This window comes from Cynocephalus volans, chromosome 1, assembly GCF_027409185.1.
Source record: "Cynocephalus volans isolate mCynVol1 chromosome 1, mCynVol1.pri, whole genome shotgun sequence".
NCBI lineage: Eukaryota > Metazoa > Chordata > Mammalia > Dermoptera > Cynocephalidae > Cynocephalus > Cynocephalus volans.
In genome coordinates this window covers 95214908-95241661 of record NC_084460.1, presented here as the reverse complement: position 1 = coordinate 95241661, position 26754 = coordinate 95214908, and the positions used below count along the sequence as shown (strand labels likewise).

Sequence of the window (26754 nt, the reverse complement as noted above, 5' to 3'; positions counted from 1 at the left end):
AGGGCTGGTATTATCAGACTTTAACATTTTTGCAAAATATATGTGTATGAAATGGTAGCTCAATAATATTTTAAAGTGCATTGCCCTAATTACTAGTGAGGTTGAATGTCTTTCCACATATTCCATGGCCATTTGGGCTTCCTATCATATAAAATATTTATTCATATCCTGTGATGGCTTTATTAAATGTAGAATTTTATGTCAGTTAGCATACTTCCTTGGATTGGGTGATAGAGGTCGCTGTATTTGTCTGCTTGTTTCTGTTTTGTTCAATTCATCGTATTCTCCATTGCAAGCCTCTTTTTTTCACCTTTTGAACCCTCTTATGTCTCGGTACTCTACTTTTTCCCCATACTGTTCTTGAACTTATGCACTCAGCCTCAGTGTCCATGTATAAAGATTATCCTCTCTAGCCACAGGATTCCCTCCTCCTGTCTCTGTCTGTGATATATAATCTGAAAGGATCTCTTTGTTATGATTGAGTATGCGAAGATAACTGCGAATGGGACTAAAGACTATATAGGTAGAAAGGATGTATCAAAAAAAAATTAAAGCTTCACACAGTAAGTCAGGTGTATGCTGTCAAGATTATTCTTTTTTTCACTCAAAGTAGTAACCTGAGTCACCCTCATTTGTACTCTAGAATAGGTTATTCCACACAGAACCTCTGTAAAATACTGCCAGTTACCTTGGAAAAGATAATCCTCTGTGTTTTGATCAGGGTTATCAGAGCTGCCAACAATATCAAATGGAGATCTTCCTGCCATCATCTCAAACATTAGTACTCCAAGAGCCCACCAGTCAACACTAAAACCTTCAGAAAGAAATTTTAAGGCAACAGATTATCCACTCTGCATTCCTAAAGACCAGTAATCAGAGATTCATTTCATCACATAATGAAGAAATAAACGTAATGAAAAAATAAACTCTAAATGGGTTACAACTATCATGGTAGGGATTGAGAATTATAGAAATAATTTGCTTATTAATGAGGGTAGGTACCTAAAAGATAACTTTAAAAATAAAATTATGGGAAATAAAACATAAGTTTCTTTTTCCAAATATGTCTGTAACTTCAGACTCATGCCCAGTATCTAATATTTTTCTTGAGGATATAATAAAATTGTATTTGAGAATAACCTCCTTTGGTCTAAACCTTAATCTTTTTGCTAGCTGATTATAGACTCTTGCAGGACCTTGGATTCAGACTGTGAGCAGCTATCGTCAGTATTGCGTCTTACTTCACATATGCTGAAATCAGAGGGCCAGAATCCAAAGAGTGAAATGCTTTCTGAAGATGAATTTATCCTCTGGAGACTGATGAGTAATCTTTCCACCATCTTTCAGATTCCTGGGGAAAATATCCCAGGAAATCTGAATAATCTTGCATAGGTTCATGACTCTGGAATCACACAGCTACTGGTTTGAATTCCTACTCTGCCACTTTCTAGCTGTACGACCTTGGACAGGTTATTTAAATTTTCTGTACATCATTTCCTTATCTGTAAAATGGGAACTAATATAGGGTTGATGAGAGAATGAACTTGGTTAATATATGTAAACTCCTTAGAATAGTGCCTGCCACTCTTTAGTGTTTGTCACTAACGCAATATTATTCAAATGTGTACCTCCAAATACCACCAAGGTCCTACTATCTCAGATTTCAGAGTTTGTGGGGTATTCATGTAGATTTTAACAGGATCAAGAAAGTTTATATTAATAAGATCAGTATTAAAGTGCTATAGTATACTATAATGCAATTGGTACCACATTTTACCACCATCTAGCAATAGCTAAAAGACCACCTATTTATTTATTACCATAATCTTCTCCTCTTAAAATTTCAGGAGCAATGTAATTAGGAGTACCACAGAAAGTGCTCGTTGTATCTCCTGGCCGTAATCCTTCCTTTTATTAAAAAAAAAAGAAAGAAAGAATAAGATGCAAAATTCTGTTTTAAATTCACCTTTTCTATTTCATCTATCATATAATTTAAGTATCTGTAGGTAATACATTAAGCTTAAATAATATTTCACTAGAACTGCCTTTATTATTAAAATCATGGATTGCCCTTAATTAGCTTAAAGAAAACCTGTCCCCATTAGATATTGCTAAAGAGTCACTCCAATTAAATAAAATGTTGCATTTAAAATAATTTATATTCAAGTTAAAACTTAATACAAAAATTTAACCTCTGTGATTTAAATGAATCACATTTCATGAAGATAAGAAGCACTTCAAATCCTACCTCCTAACACAACCACTGTTGAAATTATAACGTTTTCCTTAGGGTCATTTTTCCTAAAGTACATGTTTTTTGGTTTTGTATTTTAATAGCTATAGGATGGAGAAAATTAAGGCAAAACATACTAGTAGGAATATGTGGAGAAACTACATAATAATAAAATGAGCAATCACCAAGAAGTTAAAACAAATACAAGCTTGTATACACATAGCAACATTGCCTCAAAATACAAAGAATAAAAATGAACAAAACTATCAGAATTTCACAATCCCCAATTATGACAGGAGATTTTAACAAATCTGTATCAGATATAGATCATACAGACAAAAAATTAGTAAAAAGAGAAAGATATGGACAAATGTAGACCTAAAAAATATACATAACATGCATACATATAGAATATGTATGTTCATACGTGTGTGGAGAGAGGCAGAGAGAGAGAGACTGCTTGCATGTAAAATAGAGAATATATATCCTTTTTAAGTACACACAGGATACTGACTGTATACTAAAGTCATAAAGAAAATCTTAATGTATTTCAAAGAACCATTCAGACCATTCTCTGGCCACAAGGCAATTAAGTAAGAAATCAACAGTAAAAAGAGAGCATAAAAACAACTGAATAATAGTATATATAATTAAGCATCTGGTTTTTTACTTTATAAGCATTTCCTAAGTAATTACAGACTTTCTGTTATTAATGATTACAGAAAATGCAACTGAACATGGGTACTTAGGATTTAACCATTTCTTTATTGTTAGATTATATGGTACAAAATTCCAAACCAAAAACGGGGGGAGATATACATTGAAAATCAAGCCTTCCTTCCATTCCTGTCCCTGACTCATACAGTTCCAGCTCCCTAGAGACAGCCTCTATTATGAGGTTCTTATGTGTCCTTCCAGAGACATTCTGGGCATGGTGTACATATTTTTCTTCAAATTTTACCCCATTATGTACAACACTGCTATAAATATCTAGAAAAAATATTTAGTAATATGTTGTGACTCCAAGGACTTTTTAAAAACGATTCCTAATAGGGATATATATGCTATTTTTGTATACTAAGAAATATGAATATTTTTAAAGTTGTTTTATATTATTGGCAATGGCTTATCATAAATTCTCAAGATAAATGACATGTATTTTCAGGGCAACAGTCAGAGGGGAGAGATGAAGTCTGTTAACTGGTAACAAAGCCATGCTAAGTCATTCATTTGTTGACTGAATATCTGAATGTAGGCCCGTTAGTTAAATTATCAACAGCATAACATAGATGTTGTTATTAAAATTCCCCTACTGATGAAAAAAGAGATAAAGGCACATCAATTTATAAAATGGCTAGTTTTTTACTCAATAAAATTAATGATCATAAAGTATTCCAAACTTAAGTCTGAAGATATTAATTCATGTTTTTATCACTGTCCTCTGCACTCTTTATATAAAAGCATCTAGTGAGAGGCTGAGGAAATTAAATAAATTAAAACCTGAAGGAAGTATTTCTGGAAAAACTGTGAAAAAATTTTTTAGTGTATCCAATTTCCCAAGGAATTGTTGTAAGCAAAAGAAGTTCATCCAATAATTGCATGAGGTCAGACTTAAGGTAAGTTTAAATATTGACTCTAGATTATAAGACAGTAGAATATAAACTTTTAGGGGGTTCATATTCCCATTAACTTTAACATCACAATGGTGTAAATGTGTCATTGAGAGAAGAGACAAAGTCTGTCAGTAAAGTCTTTGAACAGAAGTTCCAATCCTAGTGTCTTTTTCCACTAATAAAACTAAACAGTTCCTGAAGAAGAAGGGAAGGTAGATAGGGAGATAGGCAGAACAACTACTTTAAAGACCTACTAAATAAAGATCGCTGAGATTAGTAAAGATCCTGACTAATTTGATTGAGATCCTTGTAAAGAATGAGAACAAACCAATATTATTTTTCAATAAGAGTAACAAAATGTGAAGGAAGGAGGGAAGGAAGGAAGGAAGGAGGGAGGGAGGGAAGGAAGGAAGGAAGGAAGGAAGGAAGGAAAGAAGGAAGGAAGGAAGGAAGGAGGGAGGGAGGGAGGAAAGGAAGGAAGGAAGGAAGGAAGGAGGAAAGGAGGGAAGAAGGAAGGAAGAAAGAGAAAAAGGAAGAAAGGGAGGGAGGGGAGTAGAAATGGAGAGAGAGAAAGAGGACAGGAGGGAGAAAGGAAAGAAGGATAAAAGGAAGGAAGGAAAAAAGAAAGAAAACCTTAACTAATTTTTATGATTTTTATATTTTGACTGTTTATGTAATGCAAGGCCATTATAATAACTTAAAAATATATAGAAAAATAAACAGAACAAATGTGTGATGCTACATAATAGAATAATAATAATGGAATTAAAGAATTCCATACTTTAAGACTTAATGCTATATTATAAGCATTTTATATTGTTATGGATTTTTTGTAAACATCTTCTTACATGACTTTATAATAACTATCGTAAACTACAATAAAATTTTTGGTCATAATCATCTCCTCATAGACCAAACTATTCAGAATACCAAGAGGCAGAATTATTGGATCATGGCCATCTTTAAGATTCCTGATAGATCCCCACCAAACTGTTTTTCAAAAGGTTATAACAATTTATACACCCACCAATGACACAGGAGAATGCCCATTCCATTAATCTCTGGTAAATACAGACTATCCTAATTTTAAAACCAATATCTGACAGGCAAAAAAAGGTCTCATTGTTTTAATGTGTATACTTTGCTCGTCATATTTTTTGTTCGGTTTTATTTTCTCTTGAGAATTATGACTCCTTTATTATAGTTACTGTTTTTTTGAAATGAGAAAAAAAATCCTTTTAGAAAAAATGACAGAGATCAAAGAGGTATCACAAATATACGTAATGGGTACACAGGGGTTCCACTCTCTAAACTTTCTAATTGTTTATGATCGGAAATTTGCATAATAAAAAACTGAAGGAAGTTATCAGAAAACTGTCTTTGAGTTTTATACATAAGAAAAAAAGTAGTTTAACTGAAGGTTTTATATTCTATTGTACGCTGAACAGATAATAAGGTTGAATCTTAAATACGATTAGACATTTAGATAACCCAGCTCTGGAAGAACTTCTCTCAGGTGAATGAGGAATGCAGTTCACACATTTATATGCTTGTTGCCACATTGACTATGTGAAGGTAATTTTGGCCCAGCTACTTTAACAAGGAGAGTAGTTCCCTATACACTTTATGAAAAAAGACCAGACCTTTAAATGAAACACTGTTACAAAAAACAATAAAAGACCAAGAAATAAAGATGACATGTTCTGAGAGTAACTAAAATTCTTATTTTATTATATTTTATGTTAGATATTTAAATTTTAAATATAAAAAATGTTATAGACTTCTGAGGAAAATCCTGAATGGATTATTTAAGAGTCAATAAAAATGGCAAAAATTCTCACTAGGAAGGTGATATGCAAATGGTTGTGCTAAAGTAGAGGAATTGCAGACAATTTTTATTTACAAATTTTCTTCAACATTGCCACAACTTTCAAAACAAAAAGTTACAGATAATAAAAAGAGACTAACTCATTATGGCATATATAACACAAAAGATACGGAATTTAGCAAATGATTAGGACAAAAGTACATGTCTCTCTGTGGTAGAATTCCAAAAAGTATCCTAACAAAGTAGCAATCATTTCAGATCTTTAAACATTAAGTTACTTTATCAAGACAATTTTATGAGCTGCTGAAAATCTTTTTAATAACTAGAAAATTTTCCTCACCTTACACATGCCATAGTCAGTGAGCTTTATGTGCCCTTCAGAGTCCAGTAATACGTTGTCCAATTTCAAATCTCTATAAATTATCCCTCGCTCATGAAGATAATTTAATGCTAGACTGATTTCTGCAGAGTAAAACCTACAATAAAATAAAAAATAAGTAACTTGATTCAAATTATTAAATTGTGGTAAGTTTCTAGAGGAAGGTATTTAAGTCCTACTTTCACCTGCAGTCGGAAACACAAAAATCACATCATAAGATGTTTTCTCTTCCAATATTGTTAGAAACTAATATAAAAAAATAAACTGAAGTAATATTAAAAAAAAATTGAAGTACTTTAAAACATCTGAGCCCAAAACAAAATTATAAAAGTTCCAGTTTAACTCACATTGTTCATACAGTTATTAATTTGACAGTTTCAATCTGGGTCCTTGGATGGACTTTAGGCAGTACAACTGGAGGCAGAGTTGTATGGACATGTAAATTTTCTAGGGAGTTCCGACAGCTTTCATAACTTTTTAAGGGACCAAAGACACCCCCCCTACCCCCAAAGGCTAAAAACCATGGGTCTAGAATAAAAATAATACTATAAGTTGACTGCTCAAACCATAAAATTCACACCAAGATTTTAGAAAAGAAATGAGAAGAAATTATTCTACAACTATAAAATTTAATATTAAGAAAAAACTTTTTAAAACTGCCACCAACTCACTAGTGGTGATGACCAGAACTTTTGGCCTTAATAATGAAAATGAAATACCTAAGCTGGTTTTTGGCTGCTTAGGTGGCATGTTATCATGATTATGTTTGGAGGTACATAAAACACACCTTCTAGCTACTTAATTCCATGTTTAGGGAACTTGAGTTCTTATCCTGTGCTTTAGTTCCTAGAAAAGCAAAGACGGTATAAAACCAGAACTGGCACTTTAATACAGTAAAAACCAGACCCCCAAGTCCAACTGACCAAACAAGGAACAAATACTGGCTATATTTACAATTTAAAATATCATCTGTGACTTTACTAGGAAGGGTGGCCATTTGAAAAAGCCTAAATTCACAATAAACATAAACAAACAGTAAACTAAAAAATAAGCAGTAAGTTAAAAAATAATAATTAAAAATTAGATGAGTGCAATTTACACACATTTATAAAATTTAAAAATATTATATTTTCGAGATGTAATCAATGAACTAGTAAGACTTTCACTAAATAAGTTATTTTAAAAAATGAAATCTCTAACCTTTGTTTCCCATTTAATAATTATATGCATATAAAAACTCACATGCTTCATTTTGGCATTACTTTCATGAAACAGGAAAGAGTGAAAATTACTGCCGATATAAGTAAAAAAACAAAAAACATGGTACTGATGGGTTAAACTGTTTATTCAAGGCCATGATCCCTTTCCATGTACATATAAACAATTTATAATCTTGTACATTAATATCAAATTAAGGGCACAAAATTAATATTTAACACTTTTTCTCTTATTCATCAACATGTATGGGATGAGATGGAAAAAAGCCAAAGGCAGAACAATTCAGAAATTGTAATCATAGGAAGAACAGTAAGAATTACATAATAGTGTAAGAGGAATTATTTTATTTCTCTCAAGTATATATGCATAGCACTCTTCTACTGAAAACCTGTCACAGGGATTACTGAAAACCTGTCAAAGAGATCACTGCAAACTTGATAAGATTAATGTGTTTGTAAATTTATCAATTATTTAAGTGGCTGATGCTGAATAGAGAAAATATTTGAAAATAATTGGTTTTAGTAGACTAAAGTTTCCCCTTTAATACTGTTTATGCTTTTCAATTGCTTAGGAAGCACTATATATATATGATATATACTACAATTATAATACATAATGTTACATAAAATAATGTAAACTAACTTTTTGCTCAGCCTCTACATAACTTACAAAGAATTAACTAGTATCAAATTAAATGATTTTTTGACTGTTTTCAACCACTGCACATAAAAAGTCATGCAGCCCTGAAAAAATCCAACACAAATAAACAATGAACAAAAAACTTAACCTGGCATGTTCTTCAGGAAGTTTTCTTTGTCGCTGCATATGAAACATTAGATCTCCTCCATTTACGTACTCTATAACAAAGAACAATCTAAAACACAGGAGAGAACCCATCAAAACAGATGCAAAATAAGGTAGTATAACTGTACTTTAAACACTACAGAAACCAGTTACAACAAACAGTATTTTCTACGATTTAGCCTTTAAAAAGATGCCAAGAATTTGGTGGAAACAAAGGGTATCTAGAGTACAGAAGATAAGAGAAAGTAAACCAGCAGGATAATAATTCTGTAGCTTGCTACTTTTATTCCAAAGTAGTACCATTTGCAGTCCAGAGCCACTCACTCCCATCCCAATTTTAGTATTTACTAGATAACTCATGATCAACTGTTACTCAAGGTAAAGAAATTAGTTAAACTCTAGGAAACTTTAAGTCATAAAACTAGAATCCTGGGGATATTTAAAAGGTTGAATTTCTACTTCTATGATCTGGCTATTTGTTTTGCCTAAAGCAGGTGATTTCCTAATGCTGATCCAATGTCAAACTAGTATCACTGATTGGAGTATGACTAATAAGAAATTGTAAGCATAATACTGTTGTGTCCTTCTTCATGACTTCTACTTCATGAATCACAGCAGAAGGATTCTTATTGTATAATATACCGAAATGTATGAAGCCCAGTAAACATCCCATTATCTTTCAATCTTACCTGCTTTCTGTCTGAAAGCAAGAATGCAGCCCAACAAGAAAAGGATGATTGGATGCCTGCTCAAAAACATGTTTCTCTGTCTGTACCCAATCAATATCCTATTTTAAAATATGAAAGAAATCTATATCAAACTAAAATGATATCATCAAAACTAATAATAAATTTGTTCTTAGCAATTCAATTTTCACAAATGTAATAGTTAACCAACTAGGCTAGATAGCAAAACCATTGATAATCATGAAACAACTTACATACAGAGAAAAATACCTAGTAAATCTTTCAGTATTGTGAAATGGTCTAGAAAACTTTACAATGCTCAAGTACTTCCCTTGATGATAATATGGTTTGATTTTTGTGATTAAAAAATCTAATAATGATCAGATTACTTTAAATATCTCTTATATAATCTGTTTGAAGCATATATTTAGAAAAGTAGGCTGAAATAATAAAGCACAAACATTGAGCTTTCCTCTGAAATAGTACTCTTAAGCAGTTTAACAGTTTAGAAATAATAAAACATCAGTGTACTTACCTCATCATCATTGACAAGCTCTTTTTTCACAACTTTCATTGCATAAATACGATCTGTTTTTTTTAATCGAACCAACAGTACTTTGGCATAACTTCCTCTTCCTATTACCCGGAGCAAATCAAAATCCTGAAGGCCTAAACTGGATGAAGCTTTGCCACTTTCCCTGGTGTTCATTGCCTGTTGAAAACATTTATATCAAAGAGTTATACCTGGAAGCATTTTTGCATAATATGTTATATTTCTAACACCTACTTATAACGATAATAATTTAAAAGTAGTTTCTTAACATAAAAATACTATCTTAAGTTCTTAATTCTTTTCTTATATCATTCCAAACCATATAATCTAACTACCCAAGAGGCAGAATGAGTTCATGAGCTGAGGTAAAGAGGAGTGGTAACAGGAATGGAGAGTTAAAGGATGATAAATGTTAAAGGATGTCTTAAAAAGGACCCGATAACTTTTGGGTATGGGGGTAATGAATATGTGTGAATAAAAAATGACACTAACTTTGGTGACTAGGAGATTAGAAGTACCACTGACAGGGAAAATAAAGTATGTGGATAGGATAAGATTGACAGATTTGTTGGAGATAATACATTGGTTTTCATATTGAATTTAGAAGTTACAATGGGACATCAAGATTAAAGAATCTGCTGGAAGCTTGATATATGAAATTTGAGCTAGTGAAAGGACACATTCAGAGGCATGTGGCATTTCTGTATGCTATAGACAGAAAACAAGCACAAAGCAGTTCAGCCAGTGGAAGACATTCTTTTCCATAGAATACCAAGGCCCCTTTGGAATGACAAAGTAAGCCATATAATTCATTCACAACTAGAAATTTAAGCTTCAGGCAATTTATACAGAAGACTGAAGATAATATTTTATTAGATACCTGCAAAACCATCAGCACATAATCAACAGATTTACCCATGAGAAGAAAGTATGAATTCTCTGAAGAGTATTAAAAAAACAAAGAGCAAATTTTGAGAATGATAAAGAAATCAGTAAGCACAAAATAGAAAGGAGAGTATTATGTAAACTGAGAGACAATGACAATTCAAAAGAATAATCATACATGAAAATTTAGAAATAATAATTTAATTTGGTAACTAGGATAAATAGGGGAGTGAAATGAAACCAGAGTAGGAGCAGATTAAGAAAGAAGATAATGGTAAGAAAATAAGTCAATGTACAGACTTAAAATATGGTTATAACTGGAAACTATAAAAGAGAATGAAATGGAACAAAAAAGCACAGTACTTTCTCAGACACAATAATAAGACTGAAACAACAGAAGCCAGATAACAGTGGAATGTCCCCTTCAAAGGGCCTAAAAAAACCCCTGCTGACCTAGAATTCTTCTATTTATTTATTTATTTATTTTTGATTAAACACATTTATGGAGGGCACAGTTGACTATCAGTATTTGCGTACAGTATGTGATGATCAAATCAATATTACTAGCATGTTCATCATTTGACAAAGAATTCTAATCCTGCAAAAATAGCTCTCAAAATGAAAGTGAAATAAAAACATTTTTCAGACAAAAACAACAAACAAAAACCCCAGAAAATCCATCACCAGTAGGCTCTTGCTAAAGTAAACACTAAGTTGAGCTCTTCAAGAAGAGAAAATATGATCTCACATGAAAGGACAGAGATGTACAAGAGAATGAAGAACAAAAAAGGTGAAATGTGGGTAAATCTAAATAAGGATTGACTTTAAAAACACTAGTACACAGAATTTTAAAATATGACAAAAACAGCACCAAACATAGGAAGGGAGATGGAATTAATTTTTTTTTTTTTAATCTGTAGTTAACTATTTATTTTTTTATTTTTATTTTTTTATTATTATTATTATTTTTTTTGTCTTTTTCGTGACCGGTACTCAGCCAGTGAGTGCACCAGCCATTCCTATATAGGATCCGAACCCGCGGCGGCGGGAGCATCGCTGCGCTCCCAGCGCTGCACTCTACTGAGTACGCCACGGGGTCGGCCCAAGATGGAATTAATTTAAAGTGTGATAAGATCACTGCATTTTATGGGAAACAGTAAAAGACACTATGTTAAGTGAAATAAGTCAGGCACAGAAAGATAAATACTGCATGTTCTCACTCATATGTAGGAGCTAAAGCTCATCAAAGTAGAGATTGGAATAGTGGTTACCAGAGGCTGGGAAGGGTAGGGTGGGGAGAAAAGGGAGAGGTTGGTTAAAGGATACAAACTTACAGCTAGACAGAAAGAATAGGTTCTAGTGGTCTATAGCAATACTAGGTAGGTATAATTAACAATACTTTTTTGTATACTTTCAAATGACTAGAAGAGAGAGGAGTTTGAATGTTTTCAACACACAGAAGTGATAAATATTTGAGGTGATGGATATGCTAATTACCCTGATTTGATCATTACACATTGTGTACATGTATCAAAATATCACTCTGTACTCCCTAATATGTACAATTATTATGTGTCAATTAAAAAATTAAAAAGCAATAATTTGTATTCAATTTTAATAGGTAAAGAATGCAAGATGCAATCTCTAGACTAGCCGGTAAAAGAATGGCAAAAAATGTCAAACAAGTTATAAGAGGTTAAAAAAAAAAAAAAAAAAAAAAAGTAATAAAAAATAATTAAACCAAAAGAAGGCAAGAAAGGTAACACAGAATAAGTGAGATATAAAGAACGCACAGTAAAATGGTGGACTTAAACTTAAATAAATAATTACATTAAATACAAAAATACTTCATACTAAATACTAAAATAAACATACTAAATACTATAGTCAAGGATTTTCTGACCAGAGGGAAAGAAAAACCCAACTATATAATGTTAATAAAACACTCACCTTAAATATATGGATACAGAAAGACTGAAAGTAAAAGGATAAAAAACTATATCATGTAATCATTAGCCAAAAGAGAGTTGTTGTAGCTAAACTGAGACAAAGCAGCAGTAGCCTATTGTGGTAGGGTGACTTCTAAGATGGCTCCCAATGATCCCCAATTCCTGGTATTCATGCCATTGTGTAATTCTTCTCCCCTTGAGCATGGGCTGGACCTTATAACTTGCTTCTTTTGAACAAAATATGGCAAGAGTGATAGGATGCCACTTCTGAAATCAGGTTACAAAAGAATGTGACTTCCCTCTTGCTAGTACTCACTCTCTCTGAATCTTATTATTTGTTTGCTCTGATAAAGCAAGGTATGATGCTGTGAGCTACCCCATAACAGAGAGGCCCATGTGGCAAGGAACTCAATCCCTATGAACAACTAGGTAAGTGAATATGGAAGCTTTGAAATGATGGCAGCCCTTGTCAACACCTTGACTGTTTCCTGTATGGGACCCTGAGGCAGAGGACTTGTATTCCTTACCCACAGAAACTATGATGTAATAAATGTTGTTTTAAACTACTAAACTTTGAGGTAAATTAATATGCATTATTTATCTAATATACAGACTTTAAGGCAGGCAAGAAGCATTATTACAGACAGAAAAGGATAGTTCATTATGAAAAAGTATTAATCCAATAGAAGATATTATAATTTTAAATTTGTATGTACTTAATAACATAGCCTCAAAATACGTAAAGTAAAAAATAACAAAAACAGGCAAATCCACAATGAAATCTTTCAGTAGGAAGGAACAAGCAATTGGATATGTCACGAGATTACTGAAGATTGAATAATATTGTTAATAACCTTGACCTAATTGGCTTATACAGAACACTGTACCCACCAACTACAGAATACACAATGTATTCAAAAATTCATATAAGACATTTACCAATCCTATGTGCTTGGTCTTCAAGTAAGTTTCAACAAAATTCAAAGGACTAAAACCACACAGAACACAATCACTGACTTGCAGTGAAATTAATCTGGAAGCCAATAACAAAAAAAAATTTCTCAAATATTTGAAAATTAATCAGTATGCTTTTAAATAATATATCAGTCAAAGAAGAAATCACAATAGAGATAAGGATATATTTTAATCTGAATGACATAAAAGCATGAGGAAATGATGAGAGGGGAGATCAGTGCACTAGAATAGAAAATAAGCACTTAACAGAGAAGAGCCAAAAGTTTGTTCTTTGAAAAGACTAATAAATTGATATCGCCCTGGCAAGACTGATGGGGAAAAAGGGGAATACGCAGTAACCTTTATCAGGAATAAAAAAGGGTATCACTTCATATCCTCAGAAATGAACAACCTGGGCTGGCCAGTTAGCTCAGTTGGTTAGTGCATGGTACCGATAACATCAAAGTCAAGGGTTTGGATAGCCCTGTACCAGCCAGCTGCCAAAAAAAAGAAAACAAAACAAAAAGAAAACTCCAGGCCCAGAGTGCTTTTATGGTGAATCTTTCAAAAATTTAAGAAATAATGCCAATAAATAATGCCAAACAAAAAACAAAATAAAACAATATTGGCAAATCAAATCCACCATATATAAAGAGAATAACATCATGACACATGGAGTTTATTTCAGGAATGAAAAATAGGTTTCATATTTGAAAATTAATGAAATTTACATATGATTAATTCAATAAATGTCAAAGGATGTTTTTGACAAAATTTGACATCTTTTTATGATGAAGAAAAAAAATCTTAGCAAACTAGGAATAGAGGTAAACTCCCTTATTTTGATAAGGGGTATCAACCAAAAAAGAACCTACAGGAAACATCAAACTTAATGATAAAATACTAGAAAATTTCCCTTTGAGATGTAGAACAAGACAATAATGTCTGATTACCACTTCTGTTAACATCATTTTGGTTATCCGGAGAGGTCCCTGACAATTCAATAGGCAAGAAAACTAAATAAAAGCTATAAGATTTGTAAAGGAAGGAATTAAATTGTTATTCACAAATGACATGATCGTATACATAGAAAATCTAAAAGCATCCGTAAACAAACTATTAGAATTAATAAGTAAATTTAGCAAAGTCGCAGGATACAAAGGCAATTTAGAAAAAAAAAATTATATCTATAAAACAGCATTTAACAATTAGATAACTAAATCTAAAAATAATACCCAATACCTATATTGCAAGAACTCTGAAAACTACAAAACATTGCCAGAAATTAAAGAAGAGCTTAATAAATGAAAGAATATGCCATGTTCATGGATTGAAGACTTAATATTGTAAAGACATCCCTTTTCCTGAAATTGATCAGCAGGGTTTTTAGTTGATTTTGTGGAAACTGACAAGCTGATTCTAAAATTTGCATGAAAATTCAAAAAGCTAGTAACAGTAGCCAAGATAATTCCCAGAATAACAGAGTAGAAGAACTTACTTTACTAGATAAAAAGACTTAGTAAAAAAGACTTACTTTACTAGATGAAAAGCTATAGTAATCATAACAGTAGGATATTGGCACAAGGATAAGCAAGATGAGGGAAAATAAAAAAGAATCCAGAAATACATCATGTGATAGACATAATTGATGAAAAGATAGCTCTGCAGAATAACAGGTAAAAGTATAATCTTTTCATTATCTTCAATAACTTTGGGAAAGGCAAGAGATTTCTTGAACAGGACCCATAAAGGAAAAGATTTATGTATTTCACCATATTAAAAATCGAGAACTAAAACTATTAGGTGAACAATCTGAGCTGCAACAGGAAATCTACATAGACATGATAGTACTTCATAGACACTTCTTATTCTCTATAGATTGTAGTCTGGGTGCCTCTGGAAACTTTAACTTGGTGACTGTTAATATTTAATATAAAAGCCTAGTAGGTTGTCAATAAACGTTAGCTTTCTTCTCCTCTTCTAAAAGTCATTTATTTAATAATGAAAAAAAGAAATAAAAATCAAGAATATCTGTTTATCAAAAGACACCATCAAGAGAGTGAAAAAACAAGCCACAGAGTGTGAGAATATATAACTGATAAAGGACTAATGTCAAGGATATACGAAGAACACCTACAAATCAATAAGACAATGGCAGACCACCTCCCCTTTTTAAAAAAGGGGTAAAAGAGACAGAACAGGCACTTCACAAAAGATGATATCCAAATGGCCAATAAATATATGAAAAGGTATTCATCAAGGAATGTATAATAAGCTACCTCTATACAATCAACAGATTGGCTAAAATTTAAAAGACTGACTATATAAAGTGCTGACAAGAATGTGGAACAAATGGAACTCTCATACACTGTTGGTGAAAGAATAAATTAATACAAGCCCTTTAGAAAATTGTTTGCTATTATCTACTAAAGCTGAATGTACTCATGACTCAACAATTCCACTCCTAGTTATACACCTAACAGAAATGCTTATATAGGTGTGCCGAACCACATTTATAAAAGTGTTCATAGCAGAATATCATAATAATCCCAATCTAGGAACAAAAAAAATCAGCAGTAGAACAGATTAATTGAAACAACTGTGAAAATGAATGAAATACTCCTATATCAAACATAGCTGACTTGCACAAGCATAATGTTGAGTGAAAGAAGCCAGATACAAAAGAATATATACTGTATGAGTCCAGTTATACAAAATGAAAAAAAAAGGCAAAACTAAACTGTGGTGTTAAGATAGTGGTTACTTGTAGGGGATAAAGGAGTGTAAGTGACTGGGAGAAGGCACAAGACGGGCTTCTGGGATGTTGGTAGACCTATTGATCCAGGTGGTCATTACATGGTTACTGTTCACCATGTGCTAATTCATCTAGCTATATACTTGTGATTTGTGCATTTTTCTGTATGCATGATATTCTTCAATTTAAAAGTATAGTAAAAATCTTGAATATAAAGGCAAATGAGTCTTTGGTAAACAATCAAACCAAAATAATAATAATAATAATACTGGTAATGAGAAACTCCAAAAGGAACAAAAAGCTATAAAAGAGCATCAAGGACCAAATAAAAGGAAACATTAGCAACTTATGATTCTAGAAAAACAGAGGATTCACTCCTTATTATCAGGACTTTCCTTCTTTGACTGATTCATTCAACTTATGAAGAAAATATGGAGGATTTGGTTACAGTTGCATGACAGATTATAAATGTTACAAACCTTGGCAATGTAAAAATAAATACACGGCTAAAAGAAAAGTTGAGAGTAAGAGTAGGCATAGCTAAAAGAGAATCAAAATACTGACTAAAATAGAATAAGAAACTGAGATGTGAGATTAAATAAATTACCAACAGATTTGCTTCAAAATTATAGAGGGGTGAGGGAAGTGGGTAGATAAAACAAGACTGGCCATGTATTGATAATTGCTTTAACTGGGTAATGAATACAGGGGCTTTGTTATATTATTCTGTCTTTATTTATGCTCAAAATTTTCCATAATAATAGGTTGGGTTTTGTTTAAATGGTAACTAAGAGAAGACCAAAACATAATACACCTATCAAATATTGGAAAGAGAAGAGAAAAAGGGGAGGTAGTGTGAACTAAATCTTTCTTGGCTAGAAATACATAAATTTGAAAAACTGAGAAACAGAGATATAAACATTATGAACACAACTAAAAATGCTTAAAAACTTTTCAAGAGTAGAACACTAGTTACCAGATTCTGGGGAGGGTACAGGTGAAGGAAAAACAGGGAGAGACTGGCCAAAAGGTACACAATTACAATTAGATAGGAAGAATGAGTTTTGGTATTCCATTGCACAGTAGAGTGACTACGGTCAACAGTCAAGTTTTGTATATTACATAATAGCCAGAGGAGAGGCTTTTGAATGTTCTCATCACAAAGAAATGAGAAATGTATGAGGTGATGGATACACTATTCTGACTCGATAATTATACAACATATATGCATCAAAACATCAGATTATACCCCATAAATATGTACAGTTATAATGTGTCAATTAAAAAAAAAATAGTTGCCTCTAAGAAGTCAAGTTGGGAGTAGTCAATATGAGGCATAATAATCTTTTTTACTACCAGTTTTTTTCAAAAAATTGGTTATCATTTTAATTAAATATTTTTAACTAAAACTTTGTTTTGTTTTAAAAACTGATAAAGTGCTTAATAGTCAGAAAAAAATAGTGACAGTTAATATGATTAATTCTTTATACTTTAAATAAATAATTAGCCCACAAAATGGAAGTGTCTATAATATATTTTAAACAATACTACCAAGTATTCCAAACACTATTCTTAAATACATTATAATTTTCAGGGTATGTTATCTTAAACTGAAAATAAGTTATCCCACCAAATTACTTCCTAAATTAAATTAAATTAGTAATTTAATTACTAAATTAAATCAGAATCAAACTCTGGAATCATTAAAAATCATTCCTGTATTTTACCATTATGATCTAAAATCTAAGCAAGTTCATGTGTCATATTTTTAAACTGTTGAGGCTCATTAAAAAGCTAATGACATAATGTACAATAAGACAAATTATCTTACCTCCTTTTCTTCACCTACTTGGTCCAAACTCTCATGACTTGAAGGATTATATGGAATTACTAAAAACCAATCCCAAACATTAATATAAAAAAGGGAGAAAAACATAGCATCCATTAATGAGTTTGACATAAAAATTTTCTCCTGATTTTTTTTTTTAGTTTTTACTTCTAAAGAAGTTTTCAATATTTAAAACTGAGTATCTGTCCTACTAATAAAAAATTGTGTATAAATATACAAGTACAGAGTTATATCTTTAGTGAGGACCCAATCTGGTAGCCAAATAATACTCCTAACACATATTTTTGGTATTTTTTAAGCATTTCTCTTCTTTACAAATTAATCAAATAATTCCTTCTATAAGGGTGACTCTATAAACCCTATTTGAATCTTTTAGTATGAATGAGACATAGAAATAGAGGGCCTACGGTGTTCACTTCTCACTACCTTGATACTCAAAATGTTCCTGACTACCACATAGGTCTAGTAAAGAACTGACAAGGGGACCGGCATATTAGTTCAGCTGGTTAGAGGGCGGTGCTGATAACACCAAGGTCCAGGATTAGATCCCTGTACCCACCAGGTGCCAAAAAAAAAAAACCCAAACCAAACAACGAACTGGCAATGATGGGACTTCTATTTCCTTAAAGCTACTCAGGGCAAAAAAAGCCTACGTTTCATATAGCCAGCTTCTTCCATGACCAAGAGACTGTATTCTGTCCTTCCAGAAAAACTCCCTTGTCTTCCCTTTCCTTATTCAGCCCAGATCAGATTAGGCTGCTGTACCCCCTTTCACTGTTCTCCAGATTTCCCAGATACGTGTTTAAGGTTTTGTGCCTGTACACCATTTTAATTCACATCATCTTTCTGGAATTTCCTAAACTGCATCTCTATATCTTTTACATAATTTCTACTTCTGATAATAAAGCTTTTAATAAAAGCAGGTCACCTGAACACAGTCAACATGGCCCACAAAATCAGCTTTATATTTTTTTATTACAGAAAATATTGGGTTTGCTGAATTTAAAGGAGTCTCAAAAGAAATTTATCTGAACTAGAAAAAAAATAGTCATTTGTTGTAGTTTACATAGTTGTCTTTTTTATAATGCCAAACATGTATGTTAAATATTGTGACTGATCTTACCACCATAAAATATGCTTACCTACTTTTATTTGGGAAGAACATAAATGTTTTAAACTTGGGTGAAACAGTCATCTAAAGAAGTCTTGAGATGCTACTCTGTTAATGAACAATGGTTCATGCCAGCATCATTCTTACCTGTCTGTGCATGGTCTGAATGCATGGAAGACTGATCCAGGGACATCATTGGTTCCTACAGGTCAAACACATATACAGCAGGTCAAACAAAAAAGTTAACTATATCCTACAAATAAATATTAACATAGTAATTTCAAAAGTTACAAAGTTCACAATATGTTAACTGGAATGTAAAGTATTCCTACCCACACTCTGTAACAACTTTTGTGAGCTGTAATTCCTTAACACTTCTCTATTTCAACCCTCTGTTCTAGTCGTGTTATCAAACATGCTCTATTAAAAAAAAATTGACAACCGTGTCTTACCGGTGGCAAAGAATGCCGCCCACATTCAACTGTCACAAGTTTGTGACACTTCTTGTGAACCAGGAGTTTGCAGTTGATGCACTTATATCCCTGGCGTCCAAGTCCCCATATTCGGTCTGTGCAGATGGCACAGTGAGCACGCTGAAAAGAATAATTCAACAATATTTTATTGACCAAAAAAAAAAGGTCATAACCATTTTTCAACAGTTTACTCATAAAATAGTGAAAATAAGTGGTTTTCTTCTCCAACTCAATTCCCCTTATCATGATGTCAACTGCCAGCCCATGGCAAACAAAACAAAACAAAACAAAACAAAACAAAACAAAACTTTTTCAAAAGCTATGAAGGTCACTGAAAAATAAACAGAAAGGAGAGCTTAAAGAGAGAATGAAATTTCCAACCACACTGCTTTCTGTTATATAAGCCCAAGAATTTTCAGCCTTCATATTATTAAGTTCAGAAAAACAGAAAACAGGAATAGTGAATTAAAATTGAAAAACATATGACAGAAAAAGCCATGTAAGGACTCCTAAACAAACATAAACTTTCCAGACTGTTCAGAGATCAGACCAAAGCCTGCTTTGTTAAAAAGCAACACCTAAAGTGACTTTTCATTTCAAAGCCTTTTTTAATATATCAGTGCTACTGGGAACAAGAATTTGGGGATCTCAGGTGGTGGTTTCTATTTACGTTAATGAATTTAGGACATGGCATTAGTTTTAGAATAGAAATGGAGTCCATAAGTTTGTAGTTATGAAATGTTGTTAAAAATGCGGACTTCTGGAGACACACTGCCTGTTTTCAAGCCTTGGCTCTGCCACTTACTGGCTGTGTCATCATGGGCAAGGTACTTAACTGCCCTGCATTTCAGTTTCCTCATCTGTAAAATGGAAATATATCGTACCTGTCTCATAGAGTTATTGTAAGGATTAAATGAGTCAATATAGGTAAAAACATTTGGAAAAGAGCCTGGTACATAGTAAAAGCCAGGTTTGTGTTTGCTATTATTATTTTCTAAATAGTGAAAATTAAGTTACAATATTAAACGAATTGCAAAATAAACCTTGCTTACTTTCCAGTTGCCTTCAATTATATTTAAAAACCCAATTTTATTATAGCTAGGATAACCATATAATTAATCATCCTTTCTGGAGCATTTTTAAGAGAGAAAGGAGACGCTATTAAAAACTACAGGCATGGGCCGGCCCCATGGCTCACTAGGGAGAGTGTGGTGCTGGTAGCATTGAGGCTGCGGGTTCAGATCCTATCTATGGATGGCCAGTGTGTTCACTGGCTGAGCGTGGTGCAGACCACACCGTGCTGAGGGTTGCGATCCCCTTACTGGACAGAAAAAAAAAAAAAAATACAAAACTACAGGCATACAGTTTACATGTAAAGCCATGCTACTTAACTTCTTTAAAAAGGGATTAACAAGACATAATAACAATATCTTTCATGATAAAAAGGGAAAAAAAAATAGATGTCACAAATATTATCAGCATTCAACAAACTAAGTTTACCCTGTTGAAACGCTTGGCTTGAAAAGTGTGGCCATTTGCACAATAAAGTTTTCTCCAGCGGCGTGCACCTCGACGGTAGATGGATTCTGAAGAAAGGTTAAAAGTTAAAAAAAGAAAAAAAAAGAGCAGTGTGAGGAGAAGTCACTTTATAATTCTCTGTGATTATTTTCATGATGTTCACTGCAAGAAGAAAACATATACTGATTAAAACCCAAAAGTGAAAAAGTAAAATAGGCTCATTGAGGGACTAAATGAAAATAAACATCATGGGCTACAAATGTTTGAATAACTATTATTGCTTTCCTTTTATTAAATTTTCCCCCAGCTTTTTATTTTAATTTTTAAGCCCACAAAAAAGCTAAAAGCATAAACACCTTCCTCCCTCACCTAGATTTACCAATTATTAGTGTTTTGTCATATTTGCTTTTCTCTCTGCAAAAACAAACATTTTATATTTCTAAATCATTTGGAAGTAAGATGCAGGCACCAGGACACTTAAATACTCTTAAATACCTAAATATACATTGTTTGAGATTAAGGATATTTCCCCTAATTTTACATAACCATAATAACATTACCGTATCTTAGAAAATTAATATTAATTCAATATCACCAATATACAGTTCATATGAAAATTTCCCAATTGTTCCAAAGTGTCTTTCAAAGCTTTCTTTTTCTATCCAGGATCCAATCAAGATTCAGGCATTGCATTTGGTTGTTATACCTTTTTTGTCTCTTTAACGTATTCTAAAACATTCAGTCTGCCTTATTTGTTGTTTGTTTTTTTGTGGTGTTGACTTTAAAAAAAAAAAAGAGTCTAGACCGGACACCCCAGCCCACAACCAGGCACACCACCAGCACCTTGGGGCCCCTCCCAGGGCACAGAGCCAGGGACTGGACCCCCCACCCAGGAGCATGCCAAAAACATCACCTCTGTGTGGGTGGCCCACCACAGCCACCACAGTAACCTTGGCTGCCATGAAAGTGGCTAGACGTCACAATCACCACGCAGATGGTCTGCCAGCCACTGGAGTGCAATGACACAAGGAGAGTCACCAGCAGAGACCAAATAGAAGAGGATGTCTCTCTCCACAAAACCCATGACAGAGTGACAGAAGAAGCATCTGCTGTATGATATAATATTGGGGGACCTGAACACACCTTTCAGCATTGGACTGGTCATCTAGGCAACAAATCAACAGAGTAAACATTACTCTTTCAGAGGGAAAGAAGAAATCTAGGGTTATCAATGGTGTGAGGGGGGAGGTAGGGAGGTTAGGAAGAGACTGGACAATGGGCATAAAGAATAAGTACAATTTGTAACAATATGCAACTAGTAACATTGATTTGATCAACATATGTCAACACTGAATCCCAAAAATATGTATAATCAATTATGATTCAATTAAAAAAAAAAAAGAGTCCAGGCAATTGTTTTATATTGTGTCCCACATTCTGGATTTCTCTGTTTCTTCATGATTAGTCAATATTAAATACTTTTAGCAAAAATAATCATAGTGATGTGTATTTCTTATTGCATGACCTCATGAAGTATACAAATGTAAGAATGTTGGCTCCTACTGCTGATGCCAAATCACTATTAAAGGTAGCGATGGATAGATCTCTTCATTGTTAAGGCCCATTTTACTTTTTGTAAGTAATCTGTAAGTGATATTTTATAACCACAAGAATACATTCTTCCCCAACAACCTTTCATCCAATGTTTTTATATTAATGCTTTTCTTAAGCATACTTAGAGAAAGAGGTTCCAAAAGATCAAATCTAGTCCAACTCTGTAGTTTTGGTTAAGTCCATCACTATTATATATATTATCTACTAATCATTAATAGTAACATTCCACAGTAACAGTTAATACTATGAATGCATTAGGTTACTAAACTCATATTTTAAAGCAAATGTAGCACTGAATTTACTATTTAAATTAAGATAGAAAAGACCAATTGCAATGGTCTGAATTAGAAATCTTAAGATAACATAATACAAAACCTTAAATATAGATGCTTTTACTTTTAATTATATATTGTTAGCAGTAACCAAAGCAGAAAGTTTCTGTTAATAGCATTTTAAACTAAAAGAAGATTCTATTTCAGAAGCTTTCATGAACTACAACTTGACAAACCTTAAATTTAAACATTTTAATTTTGCCTAAGAATCAAAAGAGGGCTAAGATACCACATTAATGGTTATCAGTTTTTTTCCATGCTCTAGTTTAGTATTTATTTTCTGCGGGAGAGGTGGTGTCAAAATCTCCACCAATTAATTTTAAAGAGGGAAAGTAAGCATGAAGTATAATGAAAAGTTAGGAAATATTTTTTCTGGGAAGCATGCTACAGACCTTAAATAGATTTGGAGATGGAACTCTGGAACCAAGAAGATCTGCTACAATGGCAAGTCTTTCAAAATTTTGGCTCTGAACAAAGAGAAGATGGCTGTTTCTCCAACAGCTCTGTCAAGGAAGCCTACATGGCCTTAATCCATCTGCCACTGGAACCCTAGTGAAATATTCCTACCTGAATCTAGACTTGAATTTTTCAGTATTGCTTCTGGGTTGTACCTATTGCTTGTATTTCCCCATCTTCCTATGTAGTACATGGCCCCTGTTCAATCCTATGTACAAACGCCCATACTTCTTTAATTTTCCCTTTTCACCAGGGAGCATAAAGAGTCACAGAACTGAAAGTTTAGAACTATTTCACTTAATTCAAAGCAAAATATTTACCACTATTCCTTCTAAAGTCATGTACATATGAAGAAATCAGGTTTGAAAATTTCCAAAATTAAAAACTAGGAAGACCCGTAACTTAAAATTAACTTAATTTTCCTTTCATATGTGCAACAGACAATTAGGTGAGTAAGTTTGTAACTAAAAACTATCTATATTGGATCTGGCAAAAGTAGACTTTAGGCAGATGCTAATGCATTCTAAATTAGACTGAAAAATGGAAAAGAAATCACATGAACTTTTAGTTCTATTTCTGATTTCTTTTCACTTGTGCCGTTGCATAATATAACTTTTTTCAAAGGTATAAAGTACATAAACACTCACTATCTTCTCCTGGACAGGGCATTCCAGGACGTTCTGGAACACAAGGGAATACTGAAAGAAAATAAACTAAAATTAATTAAGTGCATGTTTAAAACATACAAATTATATAAAATTTAAAATTCAGATATAAAGGAAAAATGACTCAAATTTCAACCTGACCCTTTCTTCACTTGAGACAAGATACTTAGCATATGGACAATATTATCTGAAGGGATCCATTTTACCAAGGCTATCTAAAAGAAGTGTTTTCATGAAGACATGTCTATAAACAACTCATTAGAAGATCAAATTAGGGCTGGCCAGTTAGCTCAGTTGGTTGGCATGTGGTTTGATCTCTACACCAGTCAGCCGCCAAAAAAAAAAGAAGATCAAATTACTAATTTCAGTTCCTGTCACATCACTAATTACTTTTTTGTCCTTAAAGAAATCATTAAGTGACAAGTGTACTACAAAGAAGAATTAAAATTAATTTTTAAAAATGTATACAAATATGGAATATAAAACATTAAAGTTTTTAAAAGATGTACACTAAATCTAGGAATAAATTAACACCAGAAACAGTATCAAAATCCAAAAATAAGTATATATTAGAAACTATAAATTTATAAACATACTAATTCAAACCATTTTTATGACAAGGTAGAAAATAAAGCATAGTGAATTTATGAACATCTAGTTAACTATTTGTAGTCTGTGATGTACTAAAGGATACAGTTTAATAAAGAACACAAAGTATGAAAAGCACAATTCTTAATGTTATATTTTTAAAAGCTGAAATATAAGCTAAATTCTGAAAACTAACTTCTGTAGTATAAAAAACAATAAAACTTAAAACTGTTTAATACCACTGATCAATCAGCTCTTTAAAAGTTCGTTGTAATTTCACTCTAGAAAGAAATGACAGAAAAAAAAAAAAAAGATGACTTCTAACGCTCCACTGGGATGTCAACAAACTAGGTTATGGATCCCTTGGGAGTCACCATGTCAAGTCAAATTAAACTACTGTTTTTTTAAAAACCACACTCTAAAGAAAAGAACAAGGTATTGACATGATTCCTTGTACTTGGGAGACTTATATTTGTTCTATGTTTTAAAGAGCTTCCTATCTGTTCTCTTGCAACTCCCAAAAAAGTTACATGAAATATTGCCAATGTACTGCAACTAAATGTAGCATATCAAGTGGGTTCTACATGACATAAAAAATTTGAGGTTAGCATAGTAGAATGAAAAGAACACAGATTTGTTACCAGAATTCACAGATTCCCAACCCAGCTCTATAATGTATCAGTTACACGATCACCAAATTTAGGTTTCTTCCATACTACCCACTTCTCAGGGTTGCTGAAGTTTAAACACATTAATGTCTGTAAAATACTATGTAAATGGTTTCACTATTAGCTCTTAAACAAAAGAAAATATTTAAGATGCCTTACTTTGGGAGATTATTATTTGCATACATTACAAAACTGCAAGAGATGACTTAGGTTCACTAGGCTCTGAATTCTCATCATTCTATCCTAAACTTGAAATGCTATGAGATCATATTTTACTATCTAAGAAAGCATATACAGATAACAAATTTCCCAATACTATAAGAAGCAAATTAATTTCATCTTCCTTAACATTTGAAGAACTACTAAATAAGGACAATTACATAGGGACAAGGCATAGAGATTAAGAAAATGACATCAAGATTATGTTTTAAAATGGTCAAGAATATAGGGTTATTTAAAAAAGAAAAATTATAGCTCTAGAAGAGTAAGAAATGATTACTCCTTTACCATGAATTAAGAGTTCAGAATCCTTGTTTAGCTCATAAAGCCTAAAGGCTTCTTCTAACTCCAACTGAGATGATACTGTACACGGGTCTCCTAAAAAATACAAAAAGTAAAGTGAAGCTCATTTTTTTAAAACTTCTAAATGCAATGAGTAGTAAATAAATCCCATAATAAAATATCTTGAGGCAAAACAAATATATACACATGGAGAAATATTTGACAAGGATAATCTTCAGATATTTATTTAGACAATTTTATTCTCTGAAGTAGGTGATATAACTTTCATTTCTATTTGTACAAAATATTACACAAGGTTCAAAGACACCAAATTTTATACAAATAAAACCATTTTATTCTTCATATTATATGTATTCAAAATAGAGCAGACAGAATGTATCCTGACCACATTTTAAATTGTCACTGTTACACGGCTAGTGAGTATGATCAAGAGCAAGCTTTCTGTTACCTGTTTCTTTAAAAGAGGAAGAGAAAGTAGTTCCCTATTGCCACAGTATGGTTGGTTAGAGGTCTCCATGTAATTATTTTGTCAAATTTTTTCCTTTAAATAAGATCACGCTCAAAGGAGTCCCAGAAAAGAAATACAACTACCAGTGTACTCTGAAGTCAAGAACAGTTCCACTTGAGCTGCTTTTAAATGTAAATGCAGAGTTTTAGTAAATATACACAGAGAGAAGAAGGAAGAAACACCACCATTAGCCAACCAGCCAAAGAACTGAGTCATCTTTGGCAATCAATGAGGGAGCACATCTCCCTGGACAATGGCATTCCTCAATAAAAAAATCATTTAGAGCATAGTTGGGGCCTGAGCTGGATCCTCCACTCTGCCTTTCTTTCCTTCATTCTTGTGGTTAGACCAACCATTACTACACACTAGATGCCACCAACCCTATCAAACCTCAATCATCCTCAGCAAAGAACTCAGTCTACTACCTGAGAGAGAAAATGAAATCATCATCTTTCCTGATGTCTCAAAGAAAACAATGCCTCTATTCTTTTCTCCAACTTGGCCACAGAATCCCTACTTCCTTTTATCTTTTCTGCTCATTATTCCATTAGTCCTCCTCAGTTCCATTTCCTTTTCTTCTTTCCTCCCACTAA

The 26754-nt window shown here is 32.6% G+C and overlaps 1 protein-coding gene across 1 annotated transcript in view; it reads right to left on the bottom strand.

The window, feature by feature from the left end:
- The window catches only part of PRKCI (protein kinase C iota), a 58665-nt gene that overhangs the window by 6448 nt on the left and 25463 nt on the right, over positions 1–26754 (bottom strand). Inside the window, exons 3-14 of the mRNA XM_063093765.1 lie at positions 25639–25728; positions 23858–23908; positions 20791–20876; positions 19270–19410; positions 18965–19019; positions 17689–17747; positions 9297–9473; positions 8765–8862; positions 8059–8145; positions 6015–6150; positions 1821–1908; positions 689–814 (exon numbers count right to left, since the gene is read on the bottom strand). Of these exons, the coding sequence (XP_062949835.1) occupies positions 689–814; positions 1821–1908; positions 6015–6150; positions 8059–8145; positions 8765–8862; positions 9297–9473; positions 17689–17747; positions 18965–19019; positions 19270–19410; positions 20791–20876; positions 23858–23908; positions 25639–25728 (1194 nt within the window). The remainder of the gene's footprint in view (positions 1–688; positions 815–1820; positions 1909–6014; positions 6151–8058; positions 8146–8764; positions 8863–9296; positions 9474–17688; positions 17748–18964; positions 19020–19269; positions 19411–20790; positions 20877–23857; positions 23909–25638; positions 25729–26754) is intronic.